The following is a 16819-nucleotide window of genomic DNA, read 5'->3' as shown; positions in this document are numbered from 1 at the left end:
ATATCACAACAAAAGTTTCAACATTAACTGTTGTTCTCCAAATTTTTAATAATCAAACAGTTTTTTGCACTGCTACTATAAATTTAAGAATATCATTAGCTGGTATTAAAAGATAATTTGTACTAAAATATGCAAAGAATATATTATATCAATATAAAAAACTGAGACTGAAAATTTTACAGTTATAATTATAAATATTAATATATATGTTACAATACCCTACAATAAAAAATTACATGTCTTATTAATTTAATATAGAGTATAAAAACTGTTAAATAAATGCATCTATGTAAAGCAAAATTTGATACGTGGTTTTTTTTGATAAAAAAATTTTTAAATTGTTAGTTAATTCAAAAAACAGTTTTAAACTTTTGTAAATTTATTCTTTATCTATTAAAAATCATAATATTATGAAATTGTATAATGTTCACAAAAAATTGGTTTCAAAAATATTTAATATAAAATTTAAATAATTAAGTGTTATCACATTTATTCAATTATTGCTTATTTTTTTGAATAAAAAGATTATTTAAAAATTTTTTTATAATTAGAAGTTTCTAGAACGTTATAAAATTTAGTGAAATTCTATTTCAATTTTACTAAAAAAAAACCTTCATTTATTTAACATTTAAAACATATCATTTAGTTGATCAATTGAAGTCATAGAAAAATATGTATAATAAAAAAATAAAATAGATATATTCAATCATAATCATACTAATTAAAATTTTATTTCTTTTTGAATTTATCTAAGTTTCTTTGTTAGTACAAAGTACATTCATTAGATATATAGCATAGTAACATCAGTTAATTTTAAAGAGAGTCATTTACATTAGAGCTTTTTTTTCCAATAATTTGATAAAATATGAATATTATTTAAAGAAAATAATAATTTTGTTAAAAATCTGAATAAAGAGAGAAAAATATTCAATTTTCTATCATTCGAAAAGTTATTAAATTCTCGTGTTTTTTAACAAAAAACAATTTACTATGTTTCTGGATATTTACCAGTTTCAAACAATCTGCCTGCTGCTACTTCTGAAAACCTTCACACATTGTGAAGGAAGTACTCATGGAACCTTCTTTCGATCGGTTCCTGAGGTAATAAATGCAACCACATTTCCAGTTGCCATCAAGGCAAACACTTCATCGGATGTAATCTTATTGAAACTTCCTGGTTACGATTACAAACATGGACATACTGGAGATAAATTTATTGCAACCAGGAGTTTTATTGAAAATCCATCAAAATTTCGAAATGAAAATGCAACATTTTTTTGGATACCTCTGGCATATAGTCTCTCTGGACCTCATCATATTCATTGTGGAGAAATTGGAATAATGCACAGTGACGGAAGACGCAGTAGCTACGATTGGAAGTTTAATTTAAACTGGCAGCTCCCTCCAAAACCTTTTTTGATGGCAAAAAAAGTTACAATATCTAATCAACTCCCTTCTCCAAGCAAATGTGGTAATAATCAAGAAAAAATTTTAAAATTTACAAAGGATAAGAATGGAAAATTATTTAAACTCAACTTAGTTAATGAGGAGTTGATAACGTCGGATGATTTGCCACATGCAAACAAGCTTTATTATTTCTTCACAATACCTCAAGATAGTTATGAAAAGGAGTTTGCAGAACCTTGTATGATCTTTAGAGCTATCAACAATAAACCACTAATGGTTATAAAGGGATATAATTCAACTGAAATATCTCTGAAAAATACAAAAATTGATGTGATTAAATTTGACTATTTGGTAGAATTTCTTGCAATTCAACTTCTTCTAAAAAATCTACCATTATTACAAGATTTTTACAAAAACGAAGAAATTTTAATAAACAAGGTTGTATATACAAAGGATGGTATTAAAGAAGTGCCGAACTCCAACAAAATCACTAAGGGAGCCTTTTCGATAAATGGATATGAACTTTTAAATTTTACTTATAACTGTCCTACACTTGAAGATAATGAAATGATAACGAAGATATTTTACTTCGCACCACCAAATGATAAATATATATATCCATTGGAATACTTTCTATATGCATCAAATGAAACGGTGGTCAAGCCAAACTGTTCTATCAATGGATTCAATTTTGGATATCTTCATGCAGTTGGTTACAATGAAAAGATAGTTAATCTAACTGAGCTGAATGCTAATGGAGTAGCAAAATATGGTCTATATCGCTCTGGTTCTTTTGTTTTTACATCAGATACTACAAAATTCAACACAACTCTAGACTGTCACTACAAAACACCAAACGGAGAAATTATTTTTATTAACTCCTTTTTACACAATGACAAAGCAAGATTCGAAACAGATAAAAATGGAAATAAATATTTAAAAGTAGATAGTGATGGTATAAATGTAAGAGATTCAGAAAAATCAGCGTTTGCAAAGCTTAAGGAAAAAGTTGGACTTATTGGTGCAATTTCTATTATTGTTGGAAGTGTTTTTGGTGGTATTTTAATTTTAACTGGTTTCTGTGCACTAATATTTCTTAAACAAATAAAATTACATATTAGAAGAAAAAAACTAGCATCTAAATATCCCAATATATTTAAATTGTGGAAGGAATTATCAAATGCCAATTTGGAAAAATATTGTGAAATAGTTCAACATAAAAAATATATTCCGGATATATTGAAGAAAAAAACTTTTATAAAGAAAATAGAAGGTGATGAAGAGGTCGACTTCGATACAACGACTCTTTTTAATTCTTCTTTGGTCAAATGTTTTAAATCAATCTTTGGGGAAATAAGAGCTCATTACATTAATGATGTCTCACCAGAAAGAAAGTATATCATCTCTGATGGACCAACACCTGAAAGAGTAAAATATTTTTGGGAGTTACTCTATAAAGAGGATGTCGCAGTTGTTATTTCAATAATTCATCAAGAAAAGAGCGATGGACCAGTAAAAGATGAGAAACAATTATATTGGTCAAAGAAAAACCAGACTTATGGAAATGTTGCTGTTAAATTTCTGAACGAGGTCCCAACAAATCTTTCATATGTTAAAGTTTTAAAATTTAGCATGACTATGAAAGGAGGAGAATCAAAGGAACTGTCACTATTTCATGTTAGTTATTGGAAAGAACATGCAATACCAAGTACGGATCTACACTTCACCAATTTGTACTCAGAGGTTTCTGAATGTGCTGGAAATAGGAATGTTCTTGTTCATGCTTCACGTAGTGCTGGATCACGTGTATTCATGTTCACATATTTCTGCTGTATTTTGGAAGCAATGGAAACTGATACCTCAGTTTATAATCCAATGGAGATTATAAAAGAAGTTCGTGAAAAACGTTATGGTGGAAACATCTCTTCTATGGAATATGCTTATTTATTGAAAGCTCTTGTCACATACTTCTTTGACAACAATATGTTAATTGGTGGAAATAATGGAAGAATAAATTTTGCCAAGGAGTACGAACACTATCTTTATAATTTGGAAAAACGTGAAAATAAGATGAAAGAAAAATTTAAAAATTTCTTAAAATATGTTAATGTAATTGATTCTGGAAAATTAAATGATCTTTGTGTCCAATTTGATAGCGTTGGAATGATGAGTAATGGTGATCTTTTGAAAAAATGTCAACGTTTTAATATGATTAAAAGCAAGCTTCTAAAGAAGAATCGTTACAATGACATAGTATGTCTTGACAAATATTCAATCAACATTAATGGATATGATTCTAAAGATATTCGTGGTTATATACATGCTAATCAAATGGTCTATAAGTATGGTGATGAAAAGGAAAGAAAAATTATTATGTGTCAGGTAAGATATTAATAATAATTAAACTTTATTTAATGTATATTTTTTTAGGCACCAATACAAACAACAGTTGATGATATGTATGACATGATTTTTAGATACAAGATCGGAATCATTGTCGTACTTGTCAATGTTAATGAAATTAAGGTGCAAAATAAGTGCTATCCTTATTTTCCTGCTGATGTTAAAGATATGAAAACAAGCAGATATACTGTCTTGTATATTGATAAGAAAGTTGATGAAGTAAATCATATTATTGAATATGATTACACAATTTATAATAATAAAAATGTAGCAAGTAATTTTAAATTACTTCATTACATTAATTGGCCTGATAAAAGTAAGTTTATTTTGATTAAAAAAATTTATGTTGATTGTTTTTTTTAGGCATACCTAATGAAAGTAAACCTATTCATGAACTGTACAAAAAGATTATAAATCTTTACAATGATCGTTATATAGCGATTCATTGTAGTGCAGGAATAGGAAGAACTGGAACATTAGCATTAGTCATTTATATGATCGATATGATCAATTATGGCAAAGCTTTTGATCCAGTCAAATTTTTGGAGACTCTACGAATGCATCGTTATAAGGCAGTGCAAACAAAGAGTCAATTTATCTTCTCTTTGTCCATTCTTTATGAGCATTTTAAAGATGAGATAAATGATATGGATGAAGATGCTTATAAAAACTTCACGAAGTTAGCAGAAGATATCTACCGCCAAGATGGAAACTATAGAAAATAATAATTTATAAATGTTTAATAATTAAAAATATTATGATGACATTCTGTTTTGTCACCAATATTTAATCATAATATCATTTTATAACCATTTATGATTAATAAATTTTTAAATATAATTTGTTTTCATTTAAAATATAAACATACATTTGAAAAAAATCTATGAAACCAAAAACAATTATAACATTATAAAATTTTTTTTATTTAATTTTTTTCTGGTTCTTTTCTGTTAGTTACCCTCCATTTAAAATTTATTTAAAATGAAAAAAAAAGTTTGATGTCAATTTTTAAAATGAAAAATGTATAAAAATGTCTGAAAAGATGTAATTGATATTTAATTTTAATAAATAATTTTATAAACAACAAAATTGGAATTTTTTGGTGAAAAATAAAGAAAAAAAGGTAATTGACCTTTGATTTGTACTGAATAATTTTTTTTTTTTAATTTTTTCTTTAATTACAAAGAGAGATTGTAAAGGAATCTCATGCCTCAAAATTTTATAAAAAAAAAATTTGAGGAAAGTTATGGCTCTTTGAAAATGACGGGGTTCTAATTATAAAGCACCAAAAATTATATTTATATAGCTATCATTGAGCAAAAGAAATCTTTTTTTTAATATTTGTGTGTAAACTGTTATATTTATTACTTTTTGTTTTTTTTTTAAAACTTCAATAAGTTTTTCTGGATATACTTTCTTCTTGATTAAAATATCATACATCTTTTGAAAGTCGATAGAATCTTTTTTGATAAATGATTATTAATTTTTATTATTTCTATCAACATTGAACTAAATAAAGTATTTAATATTTATAAATATACATTTTATTTTTTAAATTACAAAAAAAACTACATAAAATAAGTTTATAGCTAATTGAAGTTTATATACTTTCAACTAGCACATGCTAAGTCTACACTAGTTTAAATTATGGAAGATAATATACAGGTAAAAAATGTTATAATTGGTGAGATAAAATAAAATTCCTGAGACCATATTTTGAGAGTATGTTTCATCGAGTATCTACCATCATCGGTATTATCATCAAATGGAGCTCCAAGATATATTAAATGATAAATATTGATGATTAAAAATATAAAATTTACAATAAGTGTTCGAAGGTGATATCTTCTATAATAATGATTACAACCTTCTAAACATTCACGAGATTTGCAGCAACTATTTAACATAACAGAAAGTCTGTTTCTTAGTTTTGATTCAACAGAAGCATTAATTCCAATACTTATTAAGACGGCTGTTAACTGAAAATTGAAACCATGTAACATTGCCGAGAAAACAAAAGTAAGGAGGATAGCTGTAAATCTACCATTTTCTTTTAACTTTTGAAAAACATCTAAAAAGTAATCTTTGTTGATGAAGAATGAAACTTACATTTGTGAAAAAATATATGCATTGGAATATTCCAGTAACAAGCAACATTCATCATAGAACGCGGAACTTCTACACTAAACCACGAGGTAACTTGATCTATTGGAATTCCAGATAAAGATGCCAATGCTAATGAAATATAAGAAACAAAATAATGAGAGTAACGAAAAGAGGCTGCTGTTTTGTAGTTAATAAATAGTGAATTATGATTTAAAATATCAACATCAGTAACGATATAGTGTGACAAAAATAAAAACAATGAAGATAAAATTAATGATAAAATGGGAATGTATAAGTTTGAAAAAAATTTTGTTTGAAATGATAATCTGTACATTCTTAATGTTATAAATGGACCAAATATCAAAGTTCCTGGTGAAAATATGTAGCCAAAAACTTCTGTTAATTTGATGTTCTTTTCAAATGTTAATGAAATCATTTTCATTGACATTATCATTAATGATCCATGAATAGAAGAATAAGTTTTGTCTTGTAGATAATGTTGTAAAGAAAAATTGCATATTAGAGTAATAATAAATGGTAAGAGTGGAAATGATTTTAAATTTTTAATAGTTAAAAATAAACAAAAGAAATAGGATAAGTGAATTGTTACCGTTGGAACAGAATTATTTCTATCAGAAAGAATGTAAAGTCCAATAATCCCAAATATAAGATGAAAAAAATTCCTACTTATTAATGAACCTAAAAATAAATTATATCTAAAAGTACTTTCTTACCATATGAAATTAAGATTCTTTGAAATAAGCATACTAAAAAGAGAAGCCTAAATTGAGGATAAATACTAAAAATCAGTTCATATATCCTTTCAGGATAACTTTTATTCATTTCTGAATATATATTTTCTAATTCAAGGCGCTCCTCTCCAGTTAGCATATTAATGAAGTTATGCATATCTTCACCTGGTAACCTAACAAAAGACATAATCTTATAATTCACAAAATTTTTTAATTTATATTATTTCTAGAAAAAAAAACATTTATCTTTCAAACAATAATATATTATTTACATACACCTGAAGAAGTAAAATGTATAAATGAGAAATATATTTTTACATTATTAATGTGTACAATATTAATTTAAAAATTAAAAAAAAATTAAAAACACTTGTTAAAATCAATCGTTCAATTGAAACATCTTTTATATTTTAAATTTACAATTTTAATGTCTAAAGAATAATGTCATAAAAATCAATAAAAGCAATTTATGAGTTATAATTAAATAAAAGTAATGTTTAATAATATATTGAAGAAATATATCATTTTAAATGAAACAAATTATTTGCACTTTTATTAAAAAAATTTTTTTAAACTAATTCTAAAAAATTTTCAAAAAAATATCATTTGAATTTTTGGTACACATACTAAAATTATTAAAAAAAACTTCAACTTAAACATCAACATATTCAAATTTTCTAGGTCTTTTTAATTTTTAAAAAATAAATATTTCTACACAACATATGATGTTTAATTTTTTATATTTTTGATAATATTTAACACTTAATAATAAAGGTAAACTTTATCATAAATTACATTAAAAAAATTTTTACAAAATATCAACAAAAATAAATAACCCCAAAATAATTATCTACATAATTTTATAAAAAGACAACAACAAAACCTTTTGATTTCAACTAACATCATTACAAATATGAAGAAAAAGTAAATATCACTGCAAATAAAAAAAATAAATTTATTCATAATAAATATAAAAAGTACATATTTAAAAAAACATTTTTTTTGGAAAAACGTTAGTGTTATTTAAAATTGACAAAAATTTTTTAGAAGTCATCATCTAAAAATGATATTCAAGTGTAAATTAAAATATATATTTTTGTAAAAATTCTGAAATTAATTAAAATAGCTTATACTATATCATTATTAAACATCAAAGGTTAAACTTTGTGATCTTGTCAATTTTAATAATTAATTGTTATAAGAAAATATAAATGTTTTTTTTTATAATTTTAATTTTTTTATTAAAACAAAATACGTGAAACAACAATCTAATAATATTAATATTATAATAATTTTTAAAATTTAATATTAAATATTTAAAAAAAAATAAATTTTGTAAATAAAAAGTTTCACTAGAAATTACAAAAAATCAACATTAATGTTATTGAATTTTATCAAAACTTCTTTAATAGAATCTATAACTATTTGAGAATTTGGACAAACATATATATCAACCATTCTACAATATTCTTTGTATTTCCGAATCTCACAATGTAAGTATTTTTTCAATTGTATAATCCGTTCATAAAGTGATCTATGATATTCAATACTTTCCTAGACATATTATTATCTATTCAAATTTTGAAAAACTTACTTCGTAGGCTGATTCCACTTTCATATAAATCAAAGAATTGTTATTGTCTTCATTATTCATTTTTATCAAGTTATTATGAAATTCTTTAACTTCCTCTAATGATATTTCAAATTGCATTAAATATGATGTCATAATCAATTGTTTTCGTATTAATAATTTCTTCAACTTTTTTATTTTTGATAAAATTATTGCATCCTCATAGTAAATTAACCCTAAATTACCTTTTCGCAAAGTCATAATTTAAAAAGAAAGTTAAAAAGTAATTTGCACAAATGTAATTTTGACTTTATATCATGTCAATTTAATTTAACTTATCGAGAACAAACTTTAACGTACAAAAATATTGAAATACATAGTCCATTTGAATTTAAAACACAACTTCTTCTTTAATACTATCAGCTGTAAAAGTACAAAGTAAATGTTTAATTGGTGATGTAACAATTTATATTATTTAACGTAACAAAAGTTTGTTTTTGTAAAAATATTCATTTAAAAAATTTCTTTTGGGTTAAAAATAATTAAATTAATATACTATATTTTAATGAATCTAAAATTTTTTTTATTATTAAGAATATTCTCTTTAAATGTATTCACTATTTTTTTGTTAAAGTAATATTTGATTAGAAACCATTGTTGTTTTTATGTATTTGATCAAATAATTATTAAAACTTATTTCAAAATTTGTAATACCATGATCATTTTTAAGAATTATGTTAAGTAACAGTAAAATTAAAGTGTAGAAATAGATAAAATATTTGGTTCATATTATATTTAAACTACAAAAGACACAAAAATTAAATTAATATGTGTACAAAAAAAATTTTATTTTTAAAGTTTGATATGTTAATTATTTTGAGGATCAACAATATAAATAACTTACGAAAAAAATATGATGTTTTTTAATTAAAGGCAAAACAAATAAATTAAAAATCCTACAACGAAAAAATAAACATCTATACAACTATCAACTTTTTTTAAATATCCTTTACAACTGATAAGGAAAAGATTTATTTTTAATAAGATATTAAAATAATGTCATCGTTGATTATTTTATCACCAACTGCACATAGAACTACTGTTAAAGTTACTCCCAATAAAATTTTACAAGAGGTTTGTTCCTATAACATAATTTACAAAAATTATTTTAAAATAGATTTTAGAAGAAGCGTGTCTAAAGCAAGGTTTAGTTCCGGAAAATTATAAATTGGTATATCAAAAAAAAGTCATTGATTTATCTTTGCCCTTTCGTTTATCTGGATTAAGCAATGGTACAACATTAAATTTACAATACTTTGTGTCATCCTCTGATAATTTTCAATGCACGATTGCTCTACAAGGTCCTTCTGGTTCACGAGAACAAAAAGTTTTATCAAATACTTTAACACTATTGGAGGTATTAGAAAATTTTTCAGTTGAATTAACATCAGAAGAAAAACATCCTGTTGTTATGTTTATGAATAAAAACTTTATTGGTGTTGAGGAATTAAAATCAAAAACATTAAAATCAATTGGTATAAAAAATGATCGCGTATTAATTAAATATGACTTTCGAGTATTGAGTGAAGAAGAAAAACTTGAACTTAAGAAAAGATTGAATGAAGAGACTAAACAAAGAAAAAAAATGGAAGAAATTTTTCTTTTGAAAAAAAAGGAAAATGAGGAGCGAGAACTATTGAAAGTTAAAATGGAACAAGAAAGTAAATTGAGAAATGAATTCTATGAAGCAAAAAATAGACAAAGAGAAATTGAACTAGAAAAATTGAAAAAAGAATATCTTGAAGAACTAAAAAAAGAAGAATTGAAAAGTGAAGAATTAAAAAATGAAGAATAGTTGTAATGAGTAAAAAAAATATGTAAATTATAAATTGAATTATTTTATTTGGTAATAATAATTTCCACGTGATATAGTATTACTAATGTAAAATTGTCAAAATAAACGTTTTAAAAACAATTTTTTTTTCCATTAGATTTCTAATATGAAGTATTTGGTTTTAAAATAAACATATTTATATTTACAAAATTTTATGTTAGAAAAAAAATTACTTTTATTTATCATTGAAAATGTAAAACTTTTAATGTTGTAAGACAAAAAATGTTGGGATGTTGACACTACCATTACATAACCAATTTGAGACTGTCCAATTCTACTGACAGTAATTCCTCTATGTCGAATATTTCAAATTCTGGTTCTTCCCGTTTGGATAAATTGAATTCACTACTCAACAGTGTTGATGCTTCATTGGCTTCTGGTCAAAATGATCTATTAGTTGAAAATATTATGGATAGTACTGGAAAAATTCGTTTAGATACAGATTTAGAAAAAAAAACTAATGATGATTCTTCCAGGTTACAAAAACTAAGAGATGAGGAATTGAATAACAAAGGAACTTGTGAACGAAGACCAGTTATATTCAAAAAAAAACATATCCCACCAGTAGATATTGATGCATCTGAAGTTGATTTTGAAATGACTTCACAAGATGCTAAAAGATTTCAAATGGAATTAACAGAAGCTGCAAATAAAGATGCAAATAGAGCATTTGTCTTCAAGTCTTATGTTTCTGGTAAAAATAAAACACTTAAACTGAATGCTTATGCACATACCGTAGTGCGTTTTGAATTAAATTCGGATTATGTACTTCAGCTCTGTTTTTTATCCAAAGAAAAATCTAATGTTGTTTATGATGAATTTAAATCACTATTAAAAGATCCACAATCAAAATTTGATCTTTCACTAGTAATCACCAGTGTTATTGAAAGAAGTGCGACAAAAGATTTAATTGATGTTGATATTGCCCCAGCAAGTACTTTACGTTTAAAACATAAAAATTTTACTTTCACCAATAATATTATGACACATTTTAAAGAAGATTTGGTTTCTCTAGTATCCGATGAAGAAGCTACTAATATTTGTAATGATTGGCTTAAAGGAAATACAATATTTACACCATTTGCTCCAACTATTAACCCAAGACCAAGTGGACCAATAAATATAGGAAACAGAGAACAAGCTTCTTCTGGTAGTTCTAGACCAAGTACACAATCAAACAATAAATCAGTAACCGGTCGATTCTTAAAGTTCTTGGGAAAGAAATAAACATAACTTGATAATATTATATAAGCAATGACAGCAAATATCTTTATCTTATATATATATAAAAAATAAATTATAAACAATTTTTTTTTGATTTTTAAATTTTTAGTAAATTTTTATAAAATACAAACTGCACTGGTAACGGAAAGAGCAGTTATTTTTACAAATAATTATATTTATTTAGATGTTGGAAAAAAAGGAAATTTAACATTTGCTGCAAATAATCTTTTAAAGTAAAATTTGATCTAGGGGAGATTTTTTTTAGAAGTGCTGAATACAAAAGTTTTTTTTTTATTTTTTATTGGAAAAATAAAAATTAACTCTTTTACATAAAGTTATTGCAAATAACAGTCGACTTTTGTCACAGGGTATTTTATCATTTTTTTGATAGAAAATTTTCTAAATATTAGTAGATTTTTTAGGTATCAATAAAACGAAGACTCACTAGCATATGATGAATTGAAAAGATAAAGTAAAAGAATCAACAACAACATATTAGGAAAATGGGAAACAAAATGATTACAAAATATGAATGAAGCATATAGAAAATTCAACTTGTTTTCAAAAAAATATATATTGAATGTTTTGTTTTAATTATTTAACACCCTTTATGAAAACTCAATCAAGAATCTTTGTTGAAACTTGTAAATAAAAATATGAAAGTACAAGATGTAATTGACCTACATCAAAACAGCATTAAATAATAAATTTTTGTACCCATTACAAAAACATTTAATAAATTTAATCTGTAAACTTTCCACTGATATAATTTATATTTATATTATCTACTTTAAAAAATTTAAAAATTTTTTCTATAAAAAACCATAATTAAATTAAACTCTTTAAGAGTTTATATTAATTTTTATATGATATTCTTAAAATTATTTTTATTCTAGTAACAGTTACTTATCTGAAACATTTATCAATTCCTAACGATAATATAATGGGGTGAATACAAGACAATCATCTCTAAGAACTATGTGAATTGGAAAATTTTCAAATTTAAACACAGGCAGCTCCAGAAATAATTTCAATAAGTTCTCTTGTAATGACAGCTTGACGGGTTCTGTTGAATTGAAGTGTAAGTTTATCAATCATTTCTCCGGCATTCTTAGAAGCACCATCCATAGCAGTCATACGAGATGATTGTTCGGATGTAGCAGATTCTTTCATGGCATAATAAATCATTTGAGCAAGAGAGTATTCAGTATAACACTGAAGAACATCATCATCCAATGAATCATAGGCATTCAATTTTTCATTTTTCTTAATTGACTCTAAAGGAAGAACTTGAATCTTTGATGTATCGTAAGAAACAACAGTTTTAAAACGATTGAAAATGATATCAAGAGTGTCAAAATCATATCCTGAGTTCATAATAGCTTCAGCGGCAATAGAAGCATCTTCAAATGTTGGTGGGGCACGACCAATCTCGTTACCTGAAAGAAGGAAATATTCTGAGAAATAACGTTGAAGACTAAGTTTAGCTTTATCTCCAATAGCGACTATTTTATAATCAACTCCATCTTTTTTGTTGTTGAGAATACTCTTTGCTTCCTAAAAAAAATTGTAAAACATAAAAAAAAATATGATAATTACCTTAGCAATAGAAGAATGAACACCACCACATAGACCTCTGTCTGATGTCATGAGTACAAGTAATCTCTTGTTGGCTTCAGCATTATCACCAGTACTTTCTGATAGGATATTGTCATAGAAAGCTTTGGCTCCTTGTCCAAAAGAACGAGCACCTTTTAATTCACGTTCAGCTTTAGCATATTTAGCAGCTGCTACCATCTTCATAGATTTAGTGATTTTTTGAATATTTTTGACTGATTTCAAACGAATTGAAATATCCTTTAATGTAGCCATTCCCATGCGTTGTTCAACATTTTGAGCAGCCAAAGCACCAATTTTAAAAAGATGTCCTCCGTTTTGAAGCATATTAAGTTGTTTAGGAACCTATAAAATAACAAAATCAAAGATTTAGTGTTTGTTTGAAAAAAATAAATAAAAACTTTACGAAAAATATACACCTATCATCGATGTAATAACTCAAAGTGTGGGCCGCGACTTAATTTTATGAATAAATGATTAAATTGCGGCCCAATTCTTCTAACACCGAAAAATCTGTATGGTAAAACTTTTAACTGACTTTTTAATAATTGATTATTTATGTAACATTTATGATTTAAAAAATTAGTATTTTAAGAAAAAATATCATTTATCTAAATTAATGGTTTCTTCTTACCAAGAAATTTTATTTAGCATAATTTATTCTCATGCTTTTTTAAATATTAATAAAAACTTTTAACACACATTATTTTTTGAATAAAATAAAATAATGATAAACTTAGTAATTTTTTTTGTTTTACATTGAATTTCAAATTAATTAAAATATTAAATCTTACATAAATATTTAAAAATGTTATTATTATTATCACACTTTGTAAAATGAATGCAGACAAAATTTACAATAAGTTGGTATAAACATTTAAAGTCAACGATTTTATTTTTTAAAATTTTTTTAAGATATAACATAGTTTTAATTATTTATCAAATGTTAAATAAATAAATACAAAACTTTGAATTATTTTTAATATATTTAATGCTCAACAAGACATTTTATTTGTACATATTTTTTCTTATCACTGGTCCCACACAGATTTTCTGTTGGACTAGTTTGAACATGGCTTCTATCATCATCACTTTTCATAACTAAAGTGCGGGATATTTCGAAGGATGTCGTTGAATAACCAACTTAATATTGCTAAGTTATTTGCTGAAGCTAATAATGAACCCATGGAAGAAGGAACAGCTCTTGAAAAAACTACTGCTGATAATTTACCAGATGTATGTTTGTTTGTTTGTTAGTTATATGTTCATTATAAATATTTCAGGAAACTCCAAAATTTCCAAAAATCGAAATTTCACGTTTAAAATTTTATGCAACACATCCAAATATATCTCAAGAGAAAAAGAATGCCTATTTAAAAGAGTTATTTGAATTTATCTGTAAGTATGACATGGCACCATTTTATGAAGATCTTTGCCTGGAATATGGTTTAAAGAAAGATGAACAAGTTCTTAAACAGATGAAAGAGAAAAATGAAAAACGCCTATCTGATATATCAAAAGAATTAGAAGATGCTGAAATTAATTTAGGTGAGACTGAAGTTAGACAAGCTTTACAAAAAAGGGCTGAATATTTATGTCAAATTGGATGTAAAGAAAAAGCTGTTGAAGCTTTTGAAGCAACATTTGCTAAGACAGTTGGTATTGGTTTAAAAATCGACATTGTCTTCTGCCTTGTTCGTATGGGATTATTTTTCAATGATTCAGTTATGATTGAAGAAAACATAACAAGAGCTCAAAAATTAATTGAAGAAGGTGGGGATTGGGAAAGAAAAAATAGACTCAGATCTTACGAAGCTATTTATAAATTAGCAAATCGTGATTATGAAAGAGCTGGTGAATTGTTTGTTGCTGCTGTACCTACTTTTTCAGCTTATGAATTGATGTCATATGAAGATTTAGTTTTTTATACAATTCTTACAACTATGGCTACAATGCCAAGGAGAGAATTAGCTGAAAAAGTTATAAATTGTAATGATATACAGGAACAAATTAGTTATGTAGATACTGAAAAGAATGCTCATACTATTACAGCTGGAAAATTTTTAAGAGCTCTTTATGATTGTAATTATGACAAATTTTTAAAGATTCTTTGTGATCTCGAGGATAAGTTTTTAATTATTGATCCATATTTTTATGAGCATATTCATTATTATTCTCGTCACATAAGACTAGTTGCTTATGAACAATTTCTTCGCCCATATGCAAGCATCAAAATTCAGATGATGGCTGATAGTTTTGGAATACCAAAGGAGATTCTTGATAAAGAGCTCCATGAAATGGCTGCTAGTGGATTATTAAATTGTCGTATTGACAGTGTTGAAGGAAATGTCGTTATGCATGTTGCTAATAAAAAGACATCATCTTTTAAAATTTTACTTAAAGAAGGAGATGCCGTTATTAATAGAATACAAAAACTATCCAGTGCTATCTATAATTAATTTATTACTAAAATATCCTCTAATTGATATTTAAATACGGTATTTTAAAATATATTTTTATTCTCAAGTTAAATTTTATTAGAAATAAAGAAGATATGAGAATACAAATGAGATATCAAAATTTTTATACTAATGTTTTTTTTTTCCTTTTATGTTTTGATTAGTGGACATGGACAATATTCTAAAAATGTTGTATTATTATTATGTGGAGAAATAAAGTTTTAACTTACCCAAGTCTCTGCCAGGTCTTCCTACTTTTCCCGGTAAACCAGGTATTCCAGGTGGTCCTGGTGGACCAGTAGGACCTTTTTTTCCTCGTATACCAACAGGTCCAGGAGGTCCTTGTGGTGGTGTTTTTCCTGGTTTACCTTGTGGTCCTGGTGCACCCTGAGGTCCCTTTCTTCCACGTAAACCTGGACGACCTATAAGTAGACGACTGTCATTACCTTTTTCTCCAGGACTACCAGGTGGTCCTTCTTTTCCCATCATTCCTGGTAATCCAATTTCACCTGGTCTTCCAGGATGACCATCACGTCCCTGAACACCAGGATTTCCATCTCTTCCCTAAAAAGTTTTTTTGTTACAATATATGTATAATACATTTTATATCTATAAAAAATAAATTATTAATTAAACATACTTTTTTTCCTCTAATACCAGGTTTTCCAATTGATCCTGGTGGTCCCTTAAAAATAAGAAAATTAATAAATAATATACTTTTTTTTTACCTGTGGTCCAGTTGGACATGTAATACAAAAGGTTACTTCAATATTATCTTTATTAATATCTTCAGCATCAACTCCATTTTTACCATCAATTCCAGGTAATCCTGGAAGACCAGGTGGTCCAGGAACTCCTTTAGACCCTGGTGGTCCAGCTGGGCATTTATTATCTCTACCAGTTTTACAGTTACATTCATCTTGAGGTTTATTTCCACCTGGTGGTAAACCCATTGATGATGATGGAGGAAAATTAATAGTATTCGTCTCCTCATCTTCTGGTTTAATTAATGTCTGTTCCTTTGGAATGAAAATATAATTATTTGTTTTTGATTCATAATTTATTTCTCTTTTTTTAATTTTAAAATGATTCATTATTATCAAAGATTTGTTAATTACATCATTAAAAATATTAATATCATTAAATATTTTTTGGGAAGCATTTTGAATTTCACAATGAATATATACTACAGATATTAAACAGGACAAAGTTACAATAGAACTAAATGCAATAGATACTAATGCAATATTTTTCATTATTTTATAAAAACAAAATATAGGAATTGGTCATATTTTTTATTTTATATCATTTAAGTATACCTATTTACCTACTTAAAAGGATGAGATAAAAATATTTTTAACGAAAACATATTAAACTAAATTTTCAT

The 16819-nt window shown here is 25.5% G+C and overlaps 9 protein-coding genes across 9 annotated transcripts; 4 read left to right on the top strand and 5 right to left on the bottom strand.

Moving 5' to 3' along the window:
• Positions 1-990: 990 nt before the first annotated feature.
• SRAE_1000256300 (Protein-tyrosine phosphatase, receptor/non-receptor type domain and Protein-tyrosine/Dual specificity phosphatase domain and Protein-tyrosine phosphatase, catalytic domain-containing protein) lies at positions 991-4535 on the top strand (the record flags this gene model as incomplete). The annotated part of the gene is made up of 3 exons (XM_024649654.1): positions 991-3789; positions 3838-4126; positions 4174-4535. 3 exons carry the CDS (start codon positions 991-993, stop codon positions 4533-4535), a joined length of 3450 nt encoding a protein of 1149 aa, XP_024503509.1.
• Positions 4536-5539: 1004 nt separating this feature from the next.
• Positions 5540-6364, bottom strand: SRAE_1000256200 (Protein-cysteine N-palmitoyltransferase porcupine; the record flags this gene model as incomplete). The annotated part of the gene is made up of 3 exons (XM_024649653.1): positions 5540-5581; positions 5634-5881; positions 5920-6364. The coding sequence occupies 3 exons, from the start codon at positions 6362-6364 to the stop codon at positions 5540-5542; spliced, it is 735 nt and encodes a 244-aa protein (XP_024503508.1).
• Positions 6365-6615: 251 nt separating this feature from the next.
• On the bottom strand, positions 6616-6855 carry SRAE_1000256100 (Hypothetical protein; the record flags this gene model as incomplete). Its single annotated transcript, XM_024649651.1, has 1 exon — positions 6616-6855. One exon carries the CDS (start codon positions 6853-6855, stop codon positions 6616-6618), a length of 240 nt encoding a protein of 79 aa, XP_024503507.1.
• Positions 6856-8027: 1172 nt separating this feature from the next.
• Positions 8028-8394, bottom strand: SRAE_1000256000 (Hypothetical protein; the record flags this gene model as incomplete). The annotated part of the gene is made up of 2 exons (XM_024649650.1): positions 8028-8222; positions 8263-8394. The coding sequence occupies 2 exons, from the start codon at positions 8392-8394 to the stop codon at positions 8028-8030; spliced, it is 327 nt and encodes a 108-aa protein (XP_024503506.1).
• A 900-nt stretch (positions 8395-9294) lies between these two features.
• SRAE_1000255900 (UBX domain containing protein TUG/UBX4 family-containing protein) lies at positions 9295-10093 on the top strand (the record flags this gene model as incomplete). Its single annotated transcript, XM_024649649.1, has 2 exons — positions 9295-9372; positions 9416-10093. The coding sequence occupies 2 exons, from the start codon at positions 9295-9297 to the stop codon at positions 10091-10093; spliced, it is 756 nt and encodes a 251-aa protein (XP_024503505.1).
• A 333-nt stretch (positions 10094-10426) lies between these two features.
• Positions 10427-11359, top strand: SRAE_1000255800 (Hypothetical protein; the record flags this gene model as incomplete). Its single annotated transcript, XM_024649648.1, has 1 exon — positions 10427-11359. One exon carries the CDS (start codon positions 10427-10429, stop codon positions 11357-11359), a length of 933 nt encoding a protein of 310 aa, XP_024503504.1.
• Positions 11360-12358: 999 nt separating this feature from the next.
• On the bottom strand, positions 12359-13300 carry SRAE_1000255700 (ATP synthase subunit gamma, mitochondrial; the record flags this gene model as incomplete). The annotated part of the gene is made up of 2 exons (XM_024649647.1): positions 12359-12913; positions 12956-13300. 2 exons carry the CDS (start codon positions 13298-13300, stop codon positions 12359-12361), a joined length of 900 nt encoding a protein of 299 aa, XP_024503503.1.
• Positions 13301-14098: 798 nt separating this feature from the next.
• SRAE_1000255600 (Proteasome component (PCI) domain and Winged helix-turn-helix DNA-binding domain and 26S proteasome, regulatory subunit Rpn7 family-containing protein) lies at positions 14099-15432 on the top strand (the record flags this gene model as incomplete). Its single annotated transcript, XM_024649646.1, has 2 exons — positions 14099-14209; positions 14257-15432. The coding sequence occupies 2 exons, from the start codon at positions 14099-14101 to the stop codon at positions 15430-15432; spliced, it is 1287 nt and encodes a 428-aa protein (XP_024503502.1).
• Positions 15433-15581: 149 nt separating this feature from the next.
• SRAE_1000255500 (Collagen triple helix repeat-containing protein) lies at positions 15582-16688 on the bottom strand (the record flags this gene model as incomplete). The annotated part of the gene is made up of 4 exons (XM_024649645.1): positions 15582-15613; positions 15663-15996; positions 16073-16117; positions 16161-16688. The coding sequence occupies 4 exons, from the start codon at positions 16686-16688 to the stop codon at positions 15582-15584; spliced, it is 939 nt and encodes a 312-aa protein (XP_024503501.1).
• Between the last annotated feature and the right edge of the window lie 131 nt (positions 16689-16819).

Source organism: Strongyloides ratti (genome assembly GCF_001040885.1).
Source record: "Strongyloides ratti genome assembly S_ratti_ED321, chromosome : 1".
Classification (NCBI taxonomy): Eukaryota; Metazoa; Nematoda; class Chromadorea; order Rhabditida; family Strongyloididae; genus Strongyloides; species Strongyloides ratti.
The sequence above is the reverse complement of the archived record's forward strand: the minus strand, read 5'-3'. Positions and strand labels throughout refer to the sequence as shown.